The sequence below is a fragment of the Pristis pectinata genome, chromosome 5 (assembly GCF_009764475.1).
Source record: "Pristis pectinata isolate sPriPec2 chromosome 5, sPriPec2.1.pri, whole genome shotgun sequence".
NCBI lineage: Eukaryota > Metazoa > Chordata > Chondrichthyes > Rhinopristiformes > Pristidae > Pristis > Pristis pectinata.
This window is the reverse complement of record NC_067409.1, coordinates 1,627,207-1,647,205: the sequence shown is the minus strand read 5'-3', so window position 1 is coordinate 1,647,205 and position 19,999 is coordinate 1,627,207. Positions and strand designations below refer to the sequence as shown.

Here is a 19,999-nt window from a genome sequence, read left to right as displayed (position 1 = left end):
TTGTAGAGTTGTGCAGCACAGAAGCAGGCCCTTCGGCCCACCATGTCTATGCCAATCATCCATACTAATATCCATGCCAATCCCACGCCTGCATCAATTCCATCTCCCCCTGTGCCCCCCTCAGTCCAGCATCTGTCCTGATGTCACTGTTCCTGCCCCCACCACGTCTTTCGGCAGCTCATTCCCGATACCGACTACCCTGTGTGAAAGGTTTACCCCTCAGGTCACGGTCACCCCAAAGGGCAGATGCATCTGGGTCAGCGTCCTGGAACAGCCTATGGGGCAGGTGGTTTATCCCTGCCGTTGGTTCACTCGGGACCTGCCGCAGACCCAGTCCGGCAGCGGCGTCCTTCGGCACTCGGCCAGCTCAATCAGTGGTGGTGATACCAAACCCCCCAGTGATGGCCACTGAATTCCCAACCAGAGTACATCCTGTGTCCTCGCTGCTTTCAGGGCTGCTTCCACGTGTTGCTCAACGTGGGGGGCACTGATCCATCAGCTGAGGGAGGATGGTGGGCAGTAATCAGGGGCAGGTGTCCATCCCCGTGTCTGGCCTGGTGCCGTGAATAATCACGGGGCCTGGAGTTGATGTTCAGGACTCTCGGAGCCACACTCCTTCCCACCTGCAGATCTTTGGCCATCGCTCTGGTGTATCTGCCCTGCCTGTGGGACAGGGTGTCGCCCAGGATCGTGAGTCAGTGTGTTTACTTCACACACTTGCTGTGGCCCGTCATTGGTGAGGGGGTTGCTGAGAGGCAGGGAGTTGTCAGACACTGCGATGCCCCGGTGAAGTGTGTGGGTCTGGGGTGAGGATTCGGAGGACTGAGGAGGGGGACAGTTGGAATCTTGGGGGAGGGGGTGACAGACTGCCCCAGGATGCTGACGTCTGCCTTTCTCTCTGCAGACGTGAACGAGTGTGACACCAGCTCTGGTCCCTGTCCGGTGACTGCCAACTGCACCAACACCCTGGGCTCCTTCCTATGCCGGTGCTCCCCAGGGTTTGTGATGGGAGCGAGTGGCTGCAGAGGTCAGTGGCTCGTCCTTGGATGGGCTCGCTCTGCCCACTGACCGCCAGACCTCAGTCAAGTGGCCACGCGGAGCTCGGTAGCCAGGGACACCCCGGTATAATCCATGGTCTCCACCCAAACACCCTCCAACTGGGACCCTCCCACCGTCTCCACCCCTCTCCCCTGGGAGTGTTTAGCCCCTCTGCCTGCGGAGACCCACATTTTCCTGGGAGTGAGCTCCACACTCTGCCCCCTCTCTCCTGTTGATCACCTCTGATGCTTTGATGTGCTGATGTGATTGGAGAGCAGGATCCTGCTCCCTGCAGAGCTCACCACAGTCTTATGGATCTGTTCTCTCCTTCAAAGCTGCTCTTGGAGAGAAATAGCTGTTGCTTGTTACAGCAGCAGAGTTAGAACATAGAATGTAGAGCAGTACACCACAGGAACAGACACTTCAGCAGAAGGATAACAAGGGAGCAAAGAGGTATTGGTATTGGTTTATTATTGTCACTTGTACCGAGGTACAGTGAAAAACTTGTCTTGCACACCATTCATACAGATCAATTCATTACACAGTGCATTGAGGTAGTACAGGGTAAAACAATAACAGAATACAGAGTAAAGTGTCACAGCTACAGGGAAGTGCATTTCAGGTAGACAATAAGGTGCAAGGTGAAACAGGGTAGATTGTGAGGTCAAGAGTCCATCTCATCGTATAAGGGAACCGTTCAATAGTCTTATCGCCATGGGATAGAAGCTGTCCTTGAGCCTGGTGGTACGTGCTTTCAGGCTTTTGTATCTTCTGCCCGACAGGAGGGGGGAGAAGAGAGAATGTCCAGGGTGGGTGTGATCTTTGATTATTTTGGCTGCTTCACCAAGGCAGCGAGAGGTATAGACAGAGTCCATGGAGGGGAGGCTGGTTTCTGTGATGTGCTGGGCTGTGTCCACAACTCTCTGCAGTTTCTTGTGGTCCTGGGCAGAGCAGTTGCCGTACCAAGCCGTGATGCATCCAGATAGGATGCTTTCTATGGTGCATCGATAAAAGTCGGTGAGTGTCAAAGGGGACATGCTGAATTTCTTTAGCCTCCTGATGAAGTAGAGGCGCTGGTGAGCTTTCTTGGCCGTGGCAACTACGTGGTTGGACCAGGACAGGCTGTTGGTGATGTTCACTCCGCGGAACTTGAAGATCTCAACCCTCTCGACCTCAGCACCATTGATGTAGACAGGAACATGTACACCGCCCCCTTTCCTGAAGTCAATGACCAGCTCTTTTGTTTTGCTGACATTGAGGGAAAGTTTGTCGTCATGACACCATGTCACTAAGCTCTCTATCTCCTTCCTGTATTCTGAATCATCGTTATTTTAGATACAGCCTGCAATGGTGGTATCATCTGCAAACTTGTAGATGGAGTTAGAGCAGAATCTGGCCATGCAGTCATGAGTGTGTAGGGAGTAGAGTAGAGGGCTGAGGACGCAGCCTTGTGGGGCACCAGCATTGAGTATAATCGTGCTGGCGGTGTTGCCTCCTTTCCTCATTGATTGCGGTCTGTTGGTCAGAAAGTCAAGGATCCAGTTGCAGAGGTCCCCTTAAGGATCAGTGTGGTCGTCTATGTGTGGAGCTACGGAGATGGGAGAGGTCTTAAATGAATACTTCTTGTCTGTATTTACCGTAGAGGTCAAGTCAGGTTTATTGTCAGCAACACACAAAGCACTGGAGGAAGTCAGATGGTCAGGCAGCATCTTTGGAGGGAAATGGACAGCCGATGTTTTAGGCCAAGACCCTTCACCGGGACTCCTGCGCTGTGTGTTGCTCCAGATTCTAGCAACGGCCGTCTCTTGTGTCTCCAAGTTTATTGCCATGTGCACAAGTACGGTGAGGAACAGCTACAATGGAAACGTTGCTTGCAGAAGCATCACAGGCACGTATTGGTTTATTGCTGCACATGGACCGAGATGCAGCGAAAAGCTTTTGTTTGCGTGCCATCCAGACAGATCATTCCGTACATAAGTACATCGAGGTAGTACAAAAGGACAAACAACAACAGAATGCAGTATATAGTGTTACAGAGAACGTGCGATGCAGATAGACAGATAGGGTGCAAGGCCATGACGAGATAGAATGAGAGATCAAGAACTCATTCTACCTCGGGTCGTGGAAGCTAGGGAATTCAGGGAATGTCCTGAAGCATATAGATGTTACGAAAGAGGAGATGTTGGTGGTCTTGAGGTGCAGAAAGGTGGATAAATCCCCAAGGCCTGACCAAGTGTATCCTGGAACATGGAAACCAGCCTCCCCTCCATGGAGTCTACAGTTCTCGCTGCCTCGGTAAAGCAGCCAACATAATCAAAGACCCCAACCAGCCCGGACATTCTCCCTTCTCTCCTCTCCCATCAGGCAGAAGATACAAAAGCCTGAAAACATGTACCACCAGGCTCAAAGACGGCTATTATAAGACAATTGAACGGTTCCCTAGTACGATAAAATGGACTCTTGACCTCACAATCTACCTCGTCATGGCCTTGCACCTTACTGTCAGCCTGCACTGCACTTTCTCTGTAACTGTAACACTTTATTCTGCATTCTGTTATTGTTTTCCCTTGCACTACCTCAATGCACTGTGTAATGAATTGATCTGTATGGGTAGTATGCAAGACAAGTTTTTCACTGTACCTCGGTACATGTGACAATAATAAACCAATTTACCAAAGAAGGCAAGGAACTTGCTGGGGCCCTGACACAGGTATCTGCATCTTCCTTACCCGCGGGTGAGGTCCCAGAAGACTAGAGGGTGGCTAATGTTGTGCCTTTATTTAAGAAGGGCTGCAAGGACAAGCCAGGAAACTACAGGCCGGTGAGCCGAACATCAGTGGTGGGAAAATTACTGGAGGGGATTCTGAGGGACCGAGGTGATCATGGGCATGAGAAATCATGTCTCACACATTTAGCAGCGTTTTCTGACCAAGAGCATTGACGAGGGCAGGGCGGTTGACATCGTTTACATTGGAGTTTTAGCAAGACTTTTGACAAGGTCCCACATGGTAGGCTGATCTGGAAGGTTAGATCACATGGGATCTAGGATGAGTTAGCCAATTGGATACAAAACTGGCATGACAAGTAAGTTTGCGGGTGACACCAAAATCAGTGGTGTGGTGGTCAGTGAAGGCAATTGTCTCAAGTTACAACAGGACCTGGATCAACTGGGAAAGTGGGCAAAGGAACGGCTGATGGAATTTAACTCAGACAAGTGTGAAGTGATGCATTTTGGGAAGTTAAACCAGGGCAGGACTTACACAGTGAATGGTAGGGCCCTGGGGAGTGTTGTACAACAGAGAGACCCAGGGGCACAGGTACATAGTTCCCTGAAAGTGGCGACACAGGTGGACCAGGTGGTGAAGAAAGCATATGGCACACTTGCCATTGTCAGATGGGGCATTGAGTACAGGAGTTGGGATGTCATGTTACAGAGCTAAAGGATGTTGGTGAGACCGCACCTGGAGTATTGCATGCAGTTCTGGTCACCGAACTACAGGAACGATGTCATTAAGCTGGAGAGGGTGCATAAGAGATTCACCAAGATGTTGCCAGGACTGGAGGGCTTGTATTATAAGGAGAGACTGTTTTTCCTGGAGTGAAGGAGGCTGAGGGGTGACCCTCTACAGGGGTATAAAATCACAAGGGGTATAAATAAGGTGGATGGTCACAGTCTTTTCCCCAGGGTAGCGGCGTCCAAAATTAGAAGGCACAGGTTTAAGGTGACAGGGAAGAGGTTTAAAGGAGACCTGAGGGGCAACTTTCTCTCACAGGGAGCAGAGGGTTTATGGAAAAAGCTGAAAAAGCAACAAGATGCTGGAGGAACTCAGCAGGCCAGGCAGCATCCGTGGGGAAAAGCAGGCGGTCAACATTTCAGGTCAGGACCCTTCCCTAGGACTGAAGATAGGAAAAGGGGAAGCCCAGTATATGGGGGGGAGAAAGAGCAGTGATATGTGGACAAAAGAGGGGATGCGGGGTGGGCACAGGGTGGTGATAGGTAGATGCAGTCCTTTGTTTCTCCTATATGGACCGAGCTGCCAGAGGAAGCGGTAGAGGTGGGTACAACGACAATGTTTAGAACCCCCCCACACACACATCCCGGGCCTGTGCCCCACTGGAGTTTGCTCTGGCTGCTGCAGCCCCCTTACTGAGGCCCCTCTGCCCTCTGTGCTGCAGATGTGGACGAGTTTATCCTGCCCCAGGCCTGTCCCTCGAACATGGACTGCCACAACTGTCCCGGCTCCTTCGTCTGTGAATGTCTGCCAGGGTACGTCCGCTCGCTGGATGGCCAGAGCTGTGTGGGTGAGTGCGGGCACAGCGATTGTCCAGAATACACACCCACCGGGGAGGGCTGGGGTGGGGTTGGTGGGTGGGTGAGGTTGGGTGGGTCTGTGGATGGGGCAGGTCTATGGGTGGGGCGTGAGGGGTTGGTCTGCGGGTGAGGTTGGGTAGGGTGGGGCTGTGGTGGGGTGGGTCTATGGGTGTGAAGCTGAGCGGTGGGTCCGTGGGTGGGGTTGATGAGTGGATCTGTGGGTGGGGTGGGTGTCTGTGGGTGGAATGGGTGGGGAGTGAGGGGTAGGTCTGTGGGTGGGGTGGGTCGGGATGGGTGGGGTGGGTGAGCATGTGGGTGGGGAGTAAGGTGTGGGTGGGGTGTGTGAGGTGGGTCTGTGGGTGGGGTGGGCATAGGTCAGTGGTAGGGTTTGGTAGGTCTGTGAGTGGGGTGGGTCTGTGGTGGAGGTGATTCTATGGGTAGGGTTGGTGAGTAAGTGGGTGGCATGGGTGGGGTTCAGTGGGTCTGTGGCTGGGGAGTAGGGATGGATCTGTGAGTGGGTGGGGTGGGGTTGGGTGGGTCTCTGGGTGGGGTGGGGGTGGGTCAGTGGTGGGGTTGGGTGGGTCAGTTAGTGGGTGGGGTTGGATAAGTGGTTGGGTTGGGTGGGTCTGTGGGTGGGTGGGGTTTGGTCAGTGGTGGGGTTGGGTGGGTCTGTGGGTGGGGTGGGCGTGGGTCTGTGGGTGGGGTGGCGTTGGGTGAGTGGTGGGGTTGGGTGGGTCTGTGGGTGGGGTGTGTGAGGTGGGTCTCTGGGTGTGTTGGCGTTGGGTCAGTGGTGGGGTTGGGTGGGTCTGTGGGTGGGGTGAGTGAGGAGGGTCTGTGGGTGTGGTGGGTTTGGGTCAGTGGTGGGGTTGGGTGGTTCTGTGGCTGGGGTGGGGTTGGGTCAGTGGCGGGGTTGGGTGGGTCTGTGGGTGGGGTGGGTGAGGTGGGTCTGTGGGTGGGGTGGGCTTAGGTCAGTGGTGGGGTTGGGTGGGTCTGTGTCTGGGGTGGGGTTGGGTCAGGGGTGGGGTCAGTGGTGGGGTTGGGTGGGTCTGTGGGTGGGGTGGGGTTGGGTCAGTGGTGGGGTTGGGTGGGTCTGTGGGTGGGGTGGGGTTGGGACAGTGGTGGGGTTGGGTGGGTCTGTGGGTGGGGTGCGGTTGGGTCAGTGTTGGGGTTGGGTGGGTCTGTGGGTGGGGTGGGGTTGGGTCAGTGGTGGGGTCAGTGGTGGGGTTGGGTGGGTCTCTGGGTGGGCTGGAGTTGGGTCAGTGGTGGGGTTGGGTGGGTCTGTGGGTGGGGTGTGGTTGGGTCAGTGGTGGGGTAGGGTGGGTCTATGGGTGGGGTTGGGTCGGGTCAGTGGTGGGGTTGGGTGGGTCTGTGGGTGGGGTGGGGTTGGGTCAGTGGTGGGGTTGGTTGGGTCTGTGGGTGGGGTTGGGTGGGTCTGTGGGTGGGGTGGGGTTGGGTCAGTGGTTGGGTTGGGAGCGTCTGTGGGTGGGGTGGTGTTGGGTCTGTGGGTGGGGTTGGGTGGGTCTGTGGGTAGGGTGGGGTTGGGTCAGTGGTGGGGTTGGGTGGGTCTGTGGGTGGGGTGGTGTTGCGTGTGTGGTGGGGTTGGGTGGGTCTATGGGTGTGGTGGGTGAGGTGGGTCTGTGGGTGGGGTGGGGTTGGGTCATTGGTGGGGTTGGGTGGGTCTGTGCCAGGGGTGGGTGAGGTGGGTCTGTGGGTGGGGTGGGGTTGGGTCAGTGGTGGGGTCAGTGGTGGGGTTGGGTGGGTCTATGAGTGGGGTGGGGTTGGGTCAGTGGTGGGGTAGTGTAGGTCTGTGGGTGCGGTGGGGTTGCGTCAGTGGTGGGGTTGGGTGGGTCTGTGGCTGGGGTGGGGTTGGGTCAGTGGTGGGGTAGGGTGGGTCTGTGGGTGGGGTGGGGTTGGGTCAGTGGTGGGGTTGGGTGGGTCTGTGGGTGGGGTGGGGTTGGGTCAGTGGTGGGGTTGGGTGGGTCTGTGGGTGGCGTGGGGTTGGGTCAGTGGTGGGGTAGGGTGGGTTTGTGGGTGGGGTGGGGTTGGGTCAGTTATGGGGTTGGGTTGGTTCAACGGAGGGGTTGGGTGGGGTTGGGTCAGTGGTGGGATTGGTTGGGTCTGTGGCTGGGGTGGGTGAGATGGGTCTGTGGGTGGGTTGGGGTTGGGTCAGTGGTGGGGACAGTGGTGTGGTTGGGTGGGTCTATGGGTGGGGTGGGGTTGGGTCAGTGGTGGTGTTGGGTGGGTCTGTGGCTGGGGTGGGGTTGGGTCAGTTGTGGGGTTGGCTGGGACTGTGGTTGGGGTGGGGTTGGGTCAGTGGTGGGGTGGGGGTGCGTCTGTGGGTGGGGTGGGGTTGGGTCAGTGGTGGGGTTGGGTGGGTCTGTGGTTTGGGTGTGGTTGGGTCAGTGGTGGGGTACGGTGTGTCTATGGGTGGGGTTGTGTGGGTCTGTGGCTGGGGTGTCGTTGGGTCAGTGGTGGGGTTGGGTGGGTCTATGGGTGGGGTGGGGTTGGGTGTGTCCGTGGGTGGGGTGGGGTTGGGTCAGTGTTGGGGTTGGGTGGGTTTGTGGGTGGGGTGGGGTTGGGACTGTGGTGGGGTTGGGTGGGTCTGTGGGTGGCTTGGGGTTGGGTCAGTGGTGGAGTATGGTGGGTTTGTGGGTGGGGTGGGGTTGGGTCAGTGGTGGGGTTGGGTGGGTCTGTGGGTGGGGTGCGGTGGGTGTGTGTCTGTGGGTGGGGTGGGGTTGGGTCAGTGGTGGGGTCAGTGGTGGGGTTGGGTGGGTCTCTGGGTGGGGTGCGGTTGGGTCAGTGGTGGGGTTGGGTGGGTCTGTGGGTGGGGTGTGGTTGGGTCTGTGGTGGGGTAGGGTGGGTCTATGGGTGGGGTTGGGTCGGGTCAGTGGTGGGATTGGGTGGGTCTGTGGGTGGGGTGGGGTTGGGTCAGTGGTGGGGTTGGGTGGGTCTGTGGGTGGGGTTGTGTGGGTCTGTGGGTGGGGTGGGGTAGGGTGCAGTGGTTGGGTTGGGTGGGTCTATGGGTGGGGTGGGGTTGGGTTCTGGGGGTGGGGTTGGGTGGGTCTGTGGGTGGGGTGGGGTTGGGTCAGTGGTGGGTTTGGGTGTGTCTGTGGGTGGGATGGGGTTGGGACTGTGGTGGGGTTGGGTGGGTCTATGGGTGGGGTGGGTGAGGTGGGTCTGTGTGTGGGGTGGTGTTGGGTCAGTGGTGGGGTTGGGTGGGTTCGTGGTTGGGGTGGGAGAGGTGGGTCTGTGGGTGGGGTGGGGTTGGGTCAGTGGTGGGGTCACTGGTGGGGTTTGGTCGGGTTCTTGAGTGCGGTGCGGTTGGGTCAGTGGTGGGTTAGGGTGGGTCTGTGGGTGGGGTGGTGTTGGGGCAGTGGTGGGGTTGGGTGGGTCTGTGGCTGGGGTGGGGTTGGGTTCTGTGGTGAGGTTGGGTGGGTCTGTGGGTGGGCTGGGGTTGGGTCAGTGGTGGGGTTGGGTGGGTCTGTGGGTGGGGTGGGGTTGGGTCAGTGGTGGGGTTGGGTGGGTCTGTGGGTGGCTTGGGCTTGGGTCAGTGGTGGGATAGGGTGGGTCTGTGGGTGGGGTGTGGTTGGGTCAGTGGTGGGGTAGGGTCTGTCTATGGGTGGGGTTGGGTGGGTCAGTGGCTGGGGTGTGGTTGGGTCAGTGGTGGGGTTGGGTGGGTCTATGGCTGGGCTGGGGTTGGGTCAGGGGTGGGGTTGAGTGGGTCTGTGGGTGGTGTGGGGTTGGGTCAGTGCTGGGCTTGGGTTGGGTCAGTGGTGTGGTTGGGTGTGTCTGTGGGTGGGGTGGGGTTGGGACAGTGGTGGGGTTGGGTGGGTCTGTGGCTGGGGTGGGGTTGGGTCAGTGGTGGGGTTGGGTGGGACTGTGGTTGGGGTGGGGTTGGGTCAGTGGTGGGGTGCGGGTGGGTCTGTGGGTGGGGTTTGTTAGGTGGGTCTGTTGGTCGGTGGGGTTGGGTCGGTGGTGGGGACATTGGTGGGGTTGGGTGGGTCTATGGGTGGGGTGGGGTTCGGTCAGTGGTGGGGTTGTGTGGGTCTGTGGCTGGGGTGGGGTTGGGTCAGTGGTGGGGTTGGGTGGGTCAGTGGTTGGGGTGGTGTTGGGTCAGTGGTGGGGTGCGGGTGGGTCTGTGGGTGGGGTGGGGTTGGGTCAGTGGGTGGGTTTGGGTGGGGCTGTGGGTGGGGTGTGGTTTGGTCAGTGGGGGGGTAGGGTGGGTCTATGGGTGGGATTGGGTGGGACTGTGGCTGGGGTGTGGTTGGGTCTGTGGTGGGGTTGGGTGGGTCTATGGGTGGGGTGGGGTTGGGTGGGTCTGTGGGTGGGATGGGGTTGGGTCAGTGGTGGGGTTGGGTTGGTTCAGTGGTGTGGTTGGTTGTGTCTGTGGGTGGGGTGGGCTTGGGTCAGTGTTGGGGTTGGGTGTTTCTGTGGGTGGGGTTTGGTTGCGTCAGTGGTGGGGTTGGGTGTGTCTGTGGGTGCGGTGGGGTTGGGTCAGTGGTGGGGTTGGGTGGGTCTGTGGCTGGGGTGGGGTTGGGTCAGTGGTGGGGTTGGGTGGGTCTGTGGGTGGGGTGGGGTTGGGTCAGTGGTGGGGTTGGGTGGGTCTGTGGGTGGGGTGGGGTTGGGTCAGTGGTGGGGTTGGGTGGGTCTGTGGGTGGCGTGGGGTTGGGTCAGTGGTGGGGTAGGGTGGGTTTGTGGGTGGGGTGGGGTTGGGTCAGTTATGGGGTTGGGTTGGTTCAACGGTGGGGTTGGGTGGGGTTGGGTCAGTGGTGGGATTGGTTGGGTCTGTGGCTGGGGTGGGTGAGATGGGTCTGTGGGTGGGTTGGGGTTGGGTCAGTGGTTGGGACAGTGTTGTGGTTGGGTGGGTCTATGGGTGGGGTGGGGTTGGGTCAGTGGTGGTGTTGGGTGGGTCTGTGGCTGGGGTGGGGTTGGGTCAGTTGTGGGGTTGGCTGGGACTGTGGTTGGGGTGGGGTTGGGTCAGTGGTGGGGCGGTGGTGCGTCTGTGGGTGGGGTGGGGTTGGGTCAGTGGTGGGGTTGGGTGGGTCTGTGGTTTGGGTGTGGTTGGGTCAGTGGTGGGGTACGGTGTGTCTATGGGTGGGGTTGGGTGGGTCTGTGGCTGGGGTGTCGTTGGGTCAGTGGTGGGGTTGGGTGGGTCTATGTGTGGGGTGGGGTTGGGTGTGTCCGTGGGTGGGGTGGGGTTGGGTCAGTGTTGGGGTTGGGTGGGTTTGTGGGTGGGGTGGGGTTGGGACTGTGGTGGGGTTGGGTGGGTCTGTGGGTGGCTTGGGGTTGGGTCAGTGGTGGAGTATGGTGGGTTTGTGGGTGGGGTGGGGTTGGGTCAGTGGTGGGGTTGGGTGGGTCTGTGGGTGGGGTGCGGTGGGTGTGTGTCTGTGGGTGGGGTCGGGTTGGGTCAGTGGTGGGGTCAGTGGTGGGGTTGGGTGGGTCTCTGGGTGGGGTGCGGTTGGGTCAGTGGTGGGGTTGGGTGGGTCTGTGGGTGGGGTGTGGTTGGGTCTGTGGTGGGGTAGGGTGGGTCTATGGGTGGGGTTGGGTCGGGTCAGTGGTGGGATTGGGTGGGTCTGTGGGTGGGGTGGGGTTGGGCCAGTGGTGGGGTTGTGTGGGTCTGTGGGTGGGGTTGTGTGGGTCTGTGGGTGGGGTGGGGTAGGGTGCAGTGCTTGGGTTGGGTGGGTCTATGGGTGGGGTGGGGTTGGGTCTGGGGGTGGGGTTGGGTGGGTCTGTGGGTGGGGTGGGGTTGGGTCAGTGGTGGGTTTGGGTGTGTCTGTGGGTGGGATGGGGTTGGGACTGTGGTGGGGTTGGGTGGGTCTATGGGTGGGGTGGGTGAGGTGGGTCTGTGTGTGGGGTGGGGTTCGGTCAGTGGTGGGGTTGTGTGGGTCTGTGGCTGGGGTGGGGTTGGGTCAGTGGTGGGGTTGGGTGGGTCAGTGGTTGGGGTGGTGTTGGGTCAGTGGTGGGGTGCGGGTGGGTCTGTGGGTGGGGTGGGGTTGGGTCAGTGGGTGGGTTTGGGTGGGGCTGTGGGTGGGGTGTGGTTTGGTCAGTGGGGGGGTAGGGTGGGTCTATGGGTGGGATTGGGTGGGACTGTGGCTGGGGTGTGGTTGGGTCTGTGGTGGGGTTGGGTGGGTCTATGGGTGGGGTGGGGTTGGGTGGGTCTGTGGGTGGGATGGGGTTGGGTCAGTGGTGGGGTTGGGTTGGTTCAGTGGTGTGGTTGGTTGTGTCTGTGGGTGGGGTGGGCTTGGGTCAGTGTTGGGGTTGGGTGTTTCTGTGGGTGGGGTTTGGTTGCGTCAGTGGTGGGGTTGGGTGTGTCTGTGGGTGCGGTGGGGTTGGGTCAGTGGTGGGGTTGGGTGGGTCTGTGGCTGGGGTGGGGTTGGGTCAGTGGTGGGGTAGGGTGGGTCTGTGGGTGGGGTGGGGTTGGGTCAGTGGTGGGGTTGGGTGGGTCTGTGGGTGGGGTGGGGTTGGGTCAGTGGTGGGGTTGGGTGGGTCTGTGGGTGGCGTGGGGTTGGGTCAGTGGTGGGGTAGGGTGGGTATGTGGGTGGGGTGGGGTTGGGTCAGTTATGGGGTTGGGTTGGTTCAACGGAGGGGTTGGGTGGGGTTGGGTCAGTGGTGGGATTGGTTGGGTCTGTGGCTGGGGTGGGTGAGATGGGTCTGTGGGTGGGTTGGGGTTGGGTCAGTGGTTGGGACAGTGTTGTGGTTGGGTGGGTCTATGGGTGGGGTGGGGTTGGGTCAGTGGTGGTGTTGGGTGGGTCTGTGGCTGGGGTGGGGTTGGGTCAGTTGTGGGGTTGGCTGGGACTGTGGTTGGGGTGGGGTTGGGTCAGTGGTGGGGTGGGGGTGGGTCTGTGGGTGGGGTGGGGTTGGGTCAGTGGTGGGGTTGGGTGGGTCTGTGGTTTGGGTGTGGTTGGGTCAGTGGTGGGGTACGGTGTGTCTATGGGTGGGGTTGGGTGGGTCTGTGGCTGGGGTGTCGTTGGGTCAGTGGTGGGGTTGGGTGGGTCTATGGGTGGGGTGGGGTTGGGTGTGTCCGTGGGTGGGGTGGGGTTGGGTCAGTGTTGGGGTTGGGTGGGTTTGTTGGTGGGGTGGGGTTGGGACTGTGGTGGGGTTGGGTGGGTCTGTGGGTGGCTTGGGGTTGGGTCAGTGGTGGAGTATGGTGGGTTTGTGGGTGGGGTGGGGTTGGGTCAGTGGTGGGGTTGGGTGGGTCTGTGGGTGGGGTGCGGTGGGTGTGTGTCTGTGGGTGGGGTGGGGTTGGGTCAGTGGTGGGGTCAGTGGTGGGGTTGGGTGGGTCTCTGGGTGGGGTGCGGTTGGGTCAGTGGTGGGGTTGGGTGGGTCTGTGGGTGGGGTGGGGTTGGGTCTGTGGTGGGGTAGGGTGGGTCTATGGGTGGGGTTGGGTCGGGTCAGTGGTGGGATTGGGTGGGTCTGTGGGTGGGGTGGGGTTGGGCCAGTGGTGGGGTTGTGTGGGTCTGTGGGTGGGGTTGTGTGGGTCTGTGGGTGGGGTGGGGTAGGGTGCAGTGGTTGGGTTGGGTGGGTCTATGGGTGGGGTGGGGTTGGGTCTGGGGGTGGGGTTGGGTGGGTCTGTGGGTGGGGTGGGGTTGGGTCAGTGGTGGGTTTGGGTGTGTCTGTGGGTGGGATGGGGTTGGGACTGTGGTGGGGTTGGGTGGGTCTATGGGTGGGGTGGGTGAGGTGGGTCTGTGTGTGGGGTGGTGTTGGGTCAGTGGTGGGGTTGGGTGGGATCGTGGTTGGGGTGGGAGAGGTGGGTCTGTGGGTGGGGTGGGGTTGGGTCAGTGGTGGGGTCACTGGTGGGGTTCGGTCGGGCCTTGAGTGCGGTGCGGTTGGGTCAGTGGTGGGTTAGGGTGGGTCTGTGGGTGGGGTGGTGTTGGGGCAGTGGTGGGGTTGGGTGGGTCTGTGGCTGGGGTGGGGTTGGGTTCTGTGGTGAGGTTGGGTGGGTCTGTGGGTGGGGTGGGGTTGGGTCAGTGGTGGGGTTGGGTGGGTCTGTGGGTGGGGTGGGGTTGGGTCAGTGGTGGGGTTGGGTGGGTCTGTGGGTGGCTTGGGCTTGGGTCAGTGGTGGGATAGGGTGGGTCTGTGGGTGGGGTGTGGTTGGGTCAGTGGTGGGGTAGGGTCTGTCTATGGGTGGGGTTGGGTGGGTCAGTGGCTGGGGTGTGGTTGGGTCAGTGGTGGGGTTGGGTGGGTCTATGGCTGGGCTGGGGTTGGGTCAGGGGTGGGGTTGAGTGGGTCTGTGGGTGGTGTGGGGTTGGGTCAGTGCTGGGCTTGGGTTGGGTCAGTGGTGTGGTTGGGTGTGTCTGTGGGTGGGGTGGGGTTGGGACAGTGGTGGGGTTGGGTGGGTCTGTGGCTGGGGTGGGGTTGGGTCAGTGGTGGGGTTGGGTGGGACTGTGGTTGGGGTGGGGTTGGGTCAGTGGTGGGGTGCGGGTGGGTCTGTGGGTGGGGTTTGTTAGGTGGGTCTGTTGGTCGGTGGGGTTGGGTCGGTGGTGGAGACATTGGTGGGGTTGGGTGGGTCTATGGGTGGGGTGGGGTTCGGTCAGTGGTGGGGTTGTGTGGGTCTGTGGCTGGGGTGGGGTTGGGTCAGTGGTGGGGTTGGGTGGGTCAGTGGTTGGGGTGGTGTTGGGTCAGTGGTGGGGTGCGGGTGGGTCTGTGGGTGGGGTGGGGTTGGGTCAGTGGGTGGGTTTGGGTGGGGCTGTGGGTGGGGTGTGGTTTGGTCAGTGGGGGGGTAGGGTGGGTCTATGGGTGGGGTTGGGTGGGACTGTGGCTGGGGTGTGGTTGGGTCTGTGGTGGGGTTGGGTGGGTCTATGGGTGGGGTGGGGTTGGGTGGGTCTGTGGGTGGGATGGGGTTGGGTCAGTGGTGGGGTTGGGTTGGTTCAGTGGTGTGGTTGGTTGTGTCTGTGGGTGGGGTGGGGTTGGGTCAGTGTTGGGGTTGGGTGTTTCTGTGGGTGGGGTGTGGTTGCGTCAGTGGTGGGGTTGGGTGTGTCTGTGGGTGCGGTGGGGTTGGGTCAGTGGTGGGGTTGGGTGGGTCTGTGGCTGGGGTGGGGTTGGGTCAGTGGTGGGGTAGGGTGGGTCTATGGGTGGGGTGGGGTTGGGTGGGTCTGTGGGTGGGATGGGGTTGGGTCAGTGGTGGGGTTGGGTTGTTTCAGTGGTGTGGTTGGTTGTGTCTGTGGGTGGGGTGGGGTTGGGTCAGTGTTGGGGTTGGGTGTTTCTGTGGGTGGGGTGTGGTTGCGTCAGTGGTGGGGTTGGGTGTGTCTGTGGGTGGGGTGGGGTTGGGTCAGTGGTGGGGTTGGGTGGGTCTGTGGGTGGGGTGGGGTTTGGTCAGTGGTGGGGTAGGGTGGGTCTGTGGGTGGGGTGGGGTTGGGTCAGTGGTGGGGTAGGGTGGGTCTGTGGGTGGGGTGGGGTTGGGTCAGTGGTGGGGTATGGTGGTTCTGTGGGTGCGGTGGGGTTGGGTCAGTGGTGGGGTTGGGTGGGTCTGTGGTTGGGGTCGGTGAGGGTTGGGTCCTGAGGGTGGGGTGTGAAGCATCTCAGGGGTTTCAGGGGGTACGATCATCGGGCAGTGAATCTGTTGCGGCTGAAACTCAAGGAGCTGCCACTGGGGGGCCAGTGTAGATGAAATGGTGGGAGGGAATCCCATTGGCTGTTTGTGGGTTGTTAAAAATCCTTTCAGCCAATCCCGTGGCGATATTGTGGCAGCTAATCAGAGGGCATGCAGTGAGGGAATCCCAGCAGTATTCTGTATCTGGTTCCACCAATCACCTGCCAGCCTCTGACCCCTCCCCTCCACCCCCGACCCCCCCCCCCCTTTCCCACCCGCCCCCACCTGCCCATCAGCTCCTCCTTCACCTGGATCCACCAATCACCTCCCAGCCCCTGCCTCGCCCCTCGCCCTCACCTCTTTATCCTGACCACCTCCCCTCCACACTCCCAGTCCTGATGCAAGGTCTCGACCCGGATCGTCGATCATCGCTCTGCCTCCACAGAGGCCGCCTGACCTGCTGTCTCGCCCCTTTTATCCCCCTCCTCTCTCGACTGTGGTTTGGATTGGCTGGAGAGTGGGTGGGCCGCGTGCCCATTGGACAGGTTGTGTGCGGCGCTGAACCTCTTCCCCTGCTCTCTCTGACAGATGTGGACGAGTGCGCCTTCGAGGAGCGTTGCCGCCGCGAGCTGGGGAACCAGTGCATCAACGTGCCGGGCAGCTACAACTGCAGCTGCCAGCCCGGATTCCAGCCGCAGGGAGCGGCCTGTCTGGGTACGAGTGAGCCTCTCCCCTCACCCCTCCATGTCCTCTCGTTCACTGGGCATGAACAGCAGGGGAAGGCCATTCAGCCCTTGAGACATATTCCTACTCCCTGCCCACAGCCCAGGGTGCCTTCGGTGACTTCAAATCTCTCCACCCACTGAACACAGAACAGTACATCACAGGAACAGGCCCCTCGACCCACCATGTCAGTGTCAAACACAATGCTGAATTAAACTTTGTCCCTTCTGACTGTACGTGATCCATATCCCTCCTTCCTCTGCATATTCCTGTGTTTATCTAACAACCTCTTAAACAGCTTTATCATATTTGTCTCCACTCCTATCCCTGGCAGCCCACTCCAGGCACCCACCTTTCCCTGCGTAATAAAAAAAACTTGCCCAGCACATCCCCATTGAACTATCCCCTTCTCACCTGAAAGCTATGCCCTCCAGTATTTCAATTTTGACGCTGGGAAAAAGACTCGTACTGTCTACACTGTCTGTGCCTCTCATAATTTTATAAACCTCCATCGGGTCTCCCCTCAGCCTCCGACGCTCCAGAGAAAATAACCCTAGTTTGTCCGACCTCTCCTCATAGCACGTGCTTTCTAATCCAGGCGGCATCCTGATAAACCTCCTCTGCACCCTCTCCAAAGCCTCCACACCCTTCCTGTAATGGGGCAACTAGAACTGCACACAACACTCCAAGTGCAGCCTCACCAAGGTTTTATACAGCTGCAACATGACTTCCACTTCCTGACTCAACTGATGAAGGCAAGCATGCCACGAGCCGTCTTTGTCACCCTATCTACTTGCATTGGGAGCTGTGGATTTGGACCCCAACATCAGTCCATTGGGTACTGCAGGGTAGGTTCTGTGACACTCTATGTCGCGGGCATGGACTCACTGCCAGCGGCTGCCACTGACCACCTCTCCCCGTCTCTCTGCAGACATTGATGAGTGCTCGGAGGATGCAGCGGTGTGTGCCCAGGGCCAGTGTGTGAACACGCTGGGGAGTTACCAGTGTGGCTGTCCCCCCGGCTTCCGTGGCAACGGGACCGACTGTGAAGGTTCGTACCCCTGGTGAGGTGGTAGTCCCATCTCGTTCGGCCCTCGCACTGTCCACACCCTCCCCCCTCGCCAGCAGTTACACTGAGACTAGAATAGCAGCTCCCACGGTGACACCAGAGCTGGCAGATGCCAGAATCTGGAGCAACACACAACTGCTGGAGGAATTCAGCAGGTCGAGCAGCATCTGTGCGGAGAAAGCGATTGTCAACGTTTTGGCTCAAAACCCTGCATCAGCACTGGGAGTGGAGAGGGGAGATGTGGTGAGTATACTGTATACTGGCCCTCTCCCCTCTCCCCTCTCAGTCCTAATGCAGGGTTTTGACCTGAAACGTCGACAATTCCTTCCCTGCTCCCACAGTTGCTGCTTGACCTGCTGAGTTCCTCCAGCAGATTGTTTGTTGTGAATCACGGAGTCACACAGCAAGGGGGGTGGGAGGGGGGAGGCGGGGGAGGGGGGGGAGGGGGGAGAGGGGGCGAGAGGGGGAGGGGGGGAGGGGGGGAGGGGGGAGGGAGTGGGGAGAGCGGAGTGAAGGGGGAGGGGGATGGGGGAGAGGGAGGGGGGATGGTAGAGAGAGGGGAGGGGAAGGGGAGGGGAAGGGGTGGGGGAGGGAGTAGGGGGGAGGGAGGAGGGGGAGGGAGCAGTGGGGAGGGGAGGGGGGAGTTGGGGAAGAGGGGAGGGGAGGGGGAGTGGAAGTGGGGGAAGGGGGAAGGGGAACGGAGCGGGGGGAGGGGAGGGGGAGAGGGGGGAGGGGAGGGGGGAGAGGGGGGAGGGGAGAGGGGAGGGGGAGAGGGGGTGGTGGGGGGGAGAGGGTGGAAGTGGGGGGGAGGTGGGGAGAGGGGAGGTGGGGGAGGAGGGGGAAGAGTGGGGGGAAGGTGGTGGGGAGGAGGATTTGGACGGGATGACTGCGCGGTGGGGGTGCGGGGCGGACGCTGCTGAAACACAGGAACTGAAGAATCGCTCCCCGGCCGCGGGAGGGGATCCACTCACCGCAGCGCCGCACAGGGCGAGGGCCAGCGGGCAGAGCAGGAAACCGACCGCCATCCCACCGCCCCTGAACCGACGGCCGAGCAGCAACAGCCAGAATCCCGAGAAGTGTTCGGTCAGACTGTTGTCAAGTGCCAGAGATCGGGAGGGTCCGCGGGAGGGAGGGTCCAAAAGAGAGGCGGTGGGAGAGGTCGGGGAAAGGATGGGTCCAGAGGGAGGGAGGGAGGGTCCTGCAGTGTGTGAGAGTGTGTTAGAGAGAGGGGTGGGAAGGGGAGGGGGAGGGGGAAGGGGGAGGGGAGGGGGAGGGGGAGTGGGGGAGGGGGAGAGGGAGGGAGGGGGAGGGGAGGGAAGGGGAGGGGAGGGAAGGAGAGGGGGGAGGGGAGGTTGTGAGGGGAGAGGGGAGGGGACGAGGAGAGGGGAGGGGGAGAGGGGAGGGGAGGGGGAGAAGGGGAGAGGGGGGATGGGAAGGGGGAGGGGAGGGGGGAGTGGGGAGGGGAGGGGGAGGGGAAGGGGAGAGGGGAGGGGAGGGGGAGAGGGGAGGGAAGGGAAGGGGAGGGGGAGGGAAGGGGAGGGGGAGAGGGAAGGGGAGGGGGAGAGGAGGGGAAGGGGAGGGGGAGAGGGAGGGGAAGGGGAGAGGGAGGGGGGAGGGGAGTGGGGAGAGAGGGCAGGGGAGGAAGGGGGAGTAGGGGTGATGGGAGGGGCGTGGAGGTGGGACGGTGGGGGAGAGAGCAGAGGTGGGGAAGGGGAGAGGAGAGGAGAGGTGGGGGAGGAGATGGGGGTGAGAGCTGGGTTTAGTTTAGAGGGAGCGTCCCAGAGAGAGTTGGTGTGGGAAGCGGGGAAGGGAGAGGGTGAGAGGGAGAAGGGAGAGGGGAAGGGAGGAGAGGGGAGTGGAGGGGAGGAGGGCGGAGAGCGCGGTCAGAGAAGCGAGATGGGGATGACAGGAGTGTTGTCCCGATTTTAAGTTCCCACTCCCGCCTGCTGCAAAGTCACACAGTGCCTCAGATTAATTCTGTTAAAACACGTTTATTAGTATATACTGCGGGAGAATTCTCCTCAAACTCTCATGCAGTCTTTATCGGAGGTCTCCATAATACAGAGGGGCAGACCTCTCCCCCCTCCCTCCCCACCTCCCCTCTCCCCTCCCCTCTCCCCCTTCCCCTCTCTCCCCCTCCCCTCCCCTCCCCCTCCCCTCCTCCCCTCCCCTCCCCTCCCCCTCTCTCTTTCCATCTCCCCTCCCCCTCTCTCTCTCCCCTCCCCTCCCCCTCTCTCTCTCCCTCCTCCGCCTCTCTCTCTCTCCCCTCCCCCTCCATCTCCCTCCCCTCCCCCTCCGTCTCTCTCTCCCCTCCCCTTGTGCTTGTCACACACTTAAACAATGTGGCTACACCAATTTCAGTTGGGAAGCCGAAGGTTCAAAGACAACCATCACACTCGTTGTTTTTAAGACAAACCACCTGGTCTGGAGTCAGGGGCTTGCGTGCTTAGTGTTTTTTCATCAGTTCTATGTACAGTTACAATTTCTTACCCCTTTACTTCCTCATTCCCCCTTTTATCATATCATGATAACCTAGAGGGGCGCCGAGAACGGGGTCGAGAGTTTATTAATAAGGACCTTGCAACAATTATTTAAACAGGCCAGCACCACACAGCATACAGCAGGTATGATGCCCACGATCCTCCCAGTAGCCACCCCAACCAACCCGCCCCTCCTGTAGGTCCTTGCCTAAAGCTACCTACTTGCTTCTGAATGTCCTGAATGGCATGGGAGATGTTGTAGGACTCATCTCTCACACTGGTGACACATTTGTCCCCTACTATGGCACATACTCCTGCTTGCTGAGCCAACTGGTAGTCCACAGCATACCGGGTCTGCTGGGCATAAAGTCGAAGCTCCGCCAGTTCCTGGTTCCCTGCCTCCAGGCCCTTTATGGTGCTGTTTCCCAGCACGGCCAGTCCACAAATAAGGTAGTTCCAGTTTTTTGCGGCTATAGTTCCTGCCGAACCCCCCCCCCCCCCCCAGAGAGAGAGTACTCAGAAACCCATAGCCTCATGACGATAAGGGAGATCCCAACGTGATAGGATCCCTCCAGTCTTCACAGAACTCCTCACTTACTGACCACACCACGTCTTCGTTGGACATAAGCCTTCTGGGGGCAGGGGACCATGACTAGCCCGATCGTTCCTACTGCAAACCAGGCTGGCAGAGTGGGGGTGGCAGTAGTGTAAGTACCATTGAAGAGGAACATATACCCTTCCTTGGCCCGGTAGCAGGTTGCATTACCCGATTGCTGTGGACTGGGCATCTGAGAATACCAAGAGATTCCAACAACATTTCTCCCGTGCTCTCTCAGGTAATTCTCCCT

At 60.1% G+C, this 19,999-nt stretch overlaps 1 protein-coding gene and 1 long non-coding RNA gene across 3 annotated transcripts in view; one reads left to right on the top strand and one right to left on the bottom strand.

Moving 5' to 3' along the window:
• Window positions 1–17,797, bottom strand: part of LOC127570706 (uncharacterized) — a 62,025-nt gene extending 44,228 nt beyond the window's left edge. The window contains exon 1 of the long non-coding RNA XR_007956381.1: window positions 17,643–17,797. This is a non-coding gene — a long non-coding RNA (uncharacterized LOC127570706). The remainder of the gene's footprint in view (window positions 1–17,642) is intronic.
• LOC127570696 (latent-transforming growth factor beta-binding protein 4-like) overlaps window positions 1–19,999 on the top strand; it is a 254,323-nt gene that overhangs the window by 18,244 nt on the left and 216,080 nt on the right. Inside the window, exon 4 of one of the 2 annotated variants that reach the window (XM_052016479.1) lies at window positions 905–1,027. The exons of the other annotated variant lie outside the window; for it this stretch is intronic. Coding sequence (XP_051872439.1) covers window positions 905–1,027 — 123 coding nt within the window. The remainder of the gene's footprint in view (window positions 1–904; window positions 1,028–19,999) is intronic. 2 annotated transcript variants of the gene reach the window in all.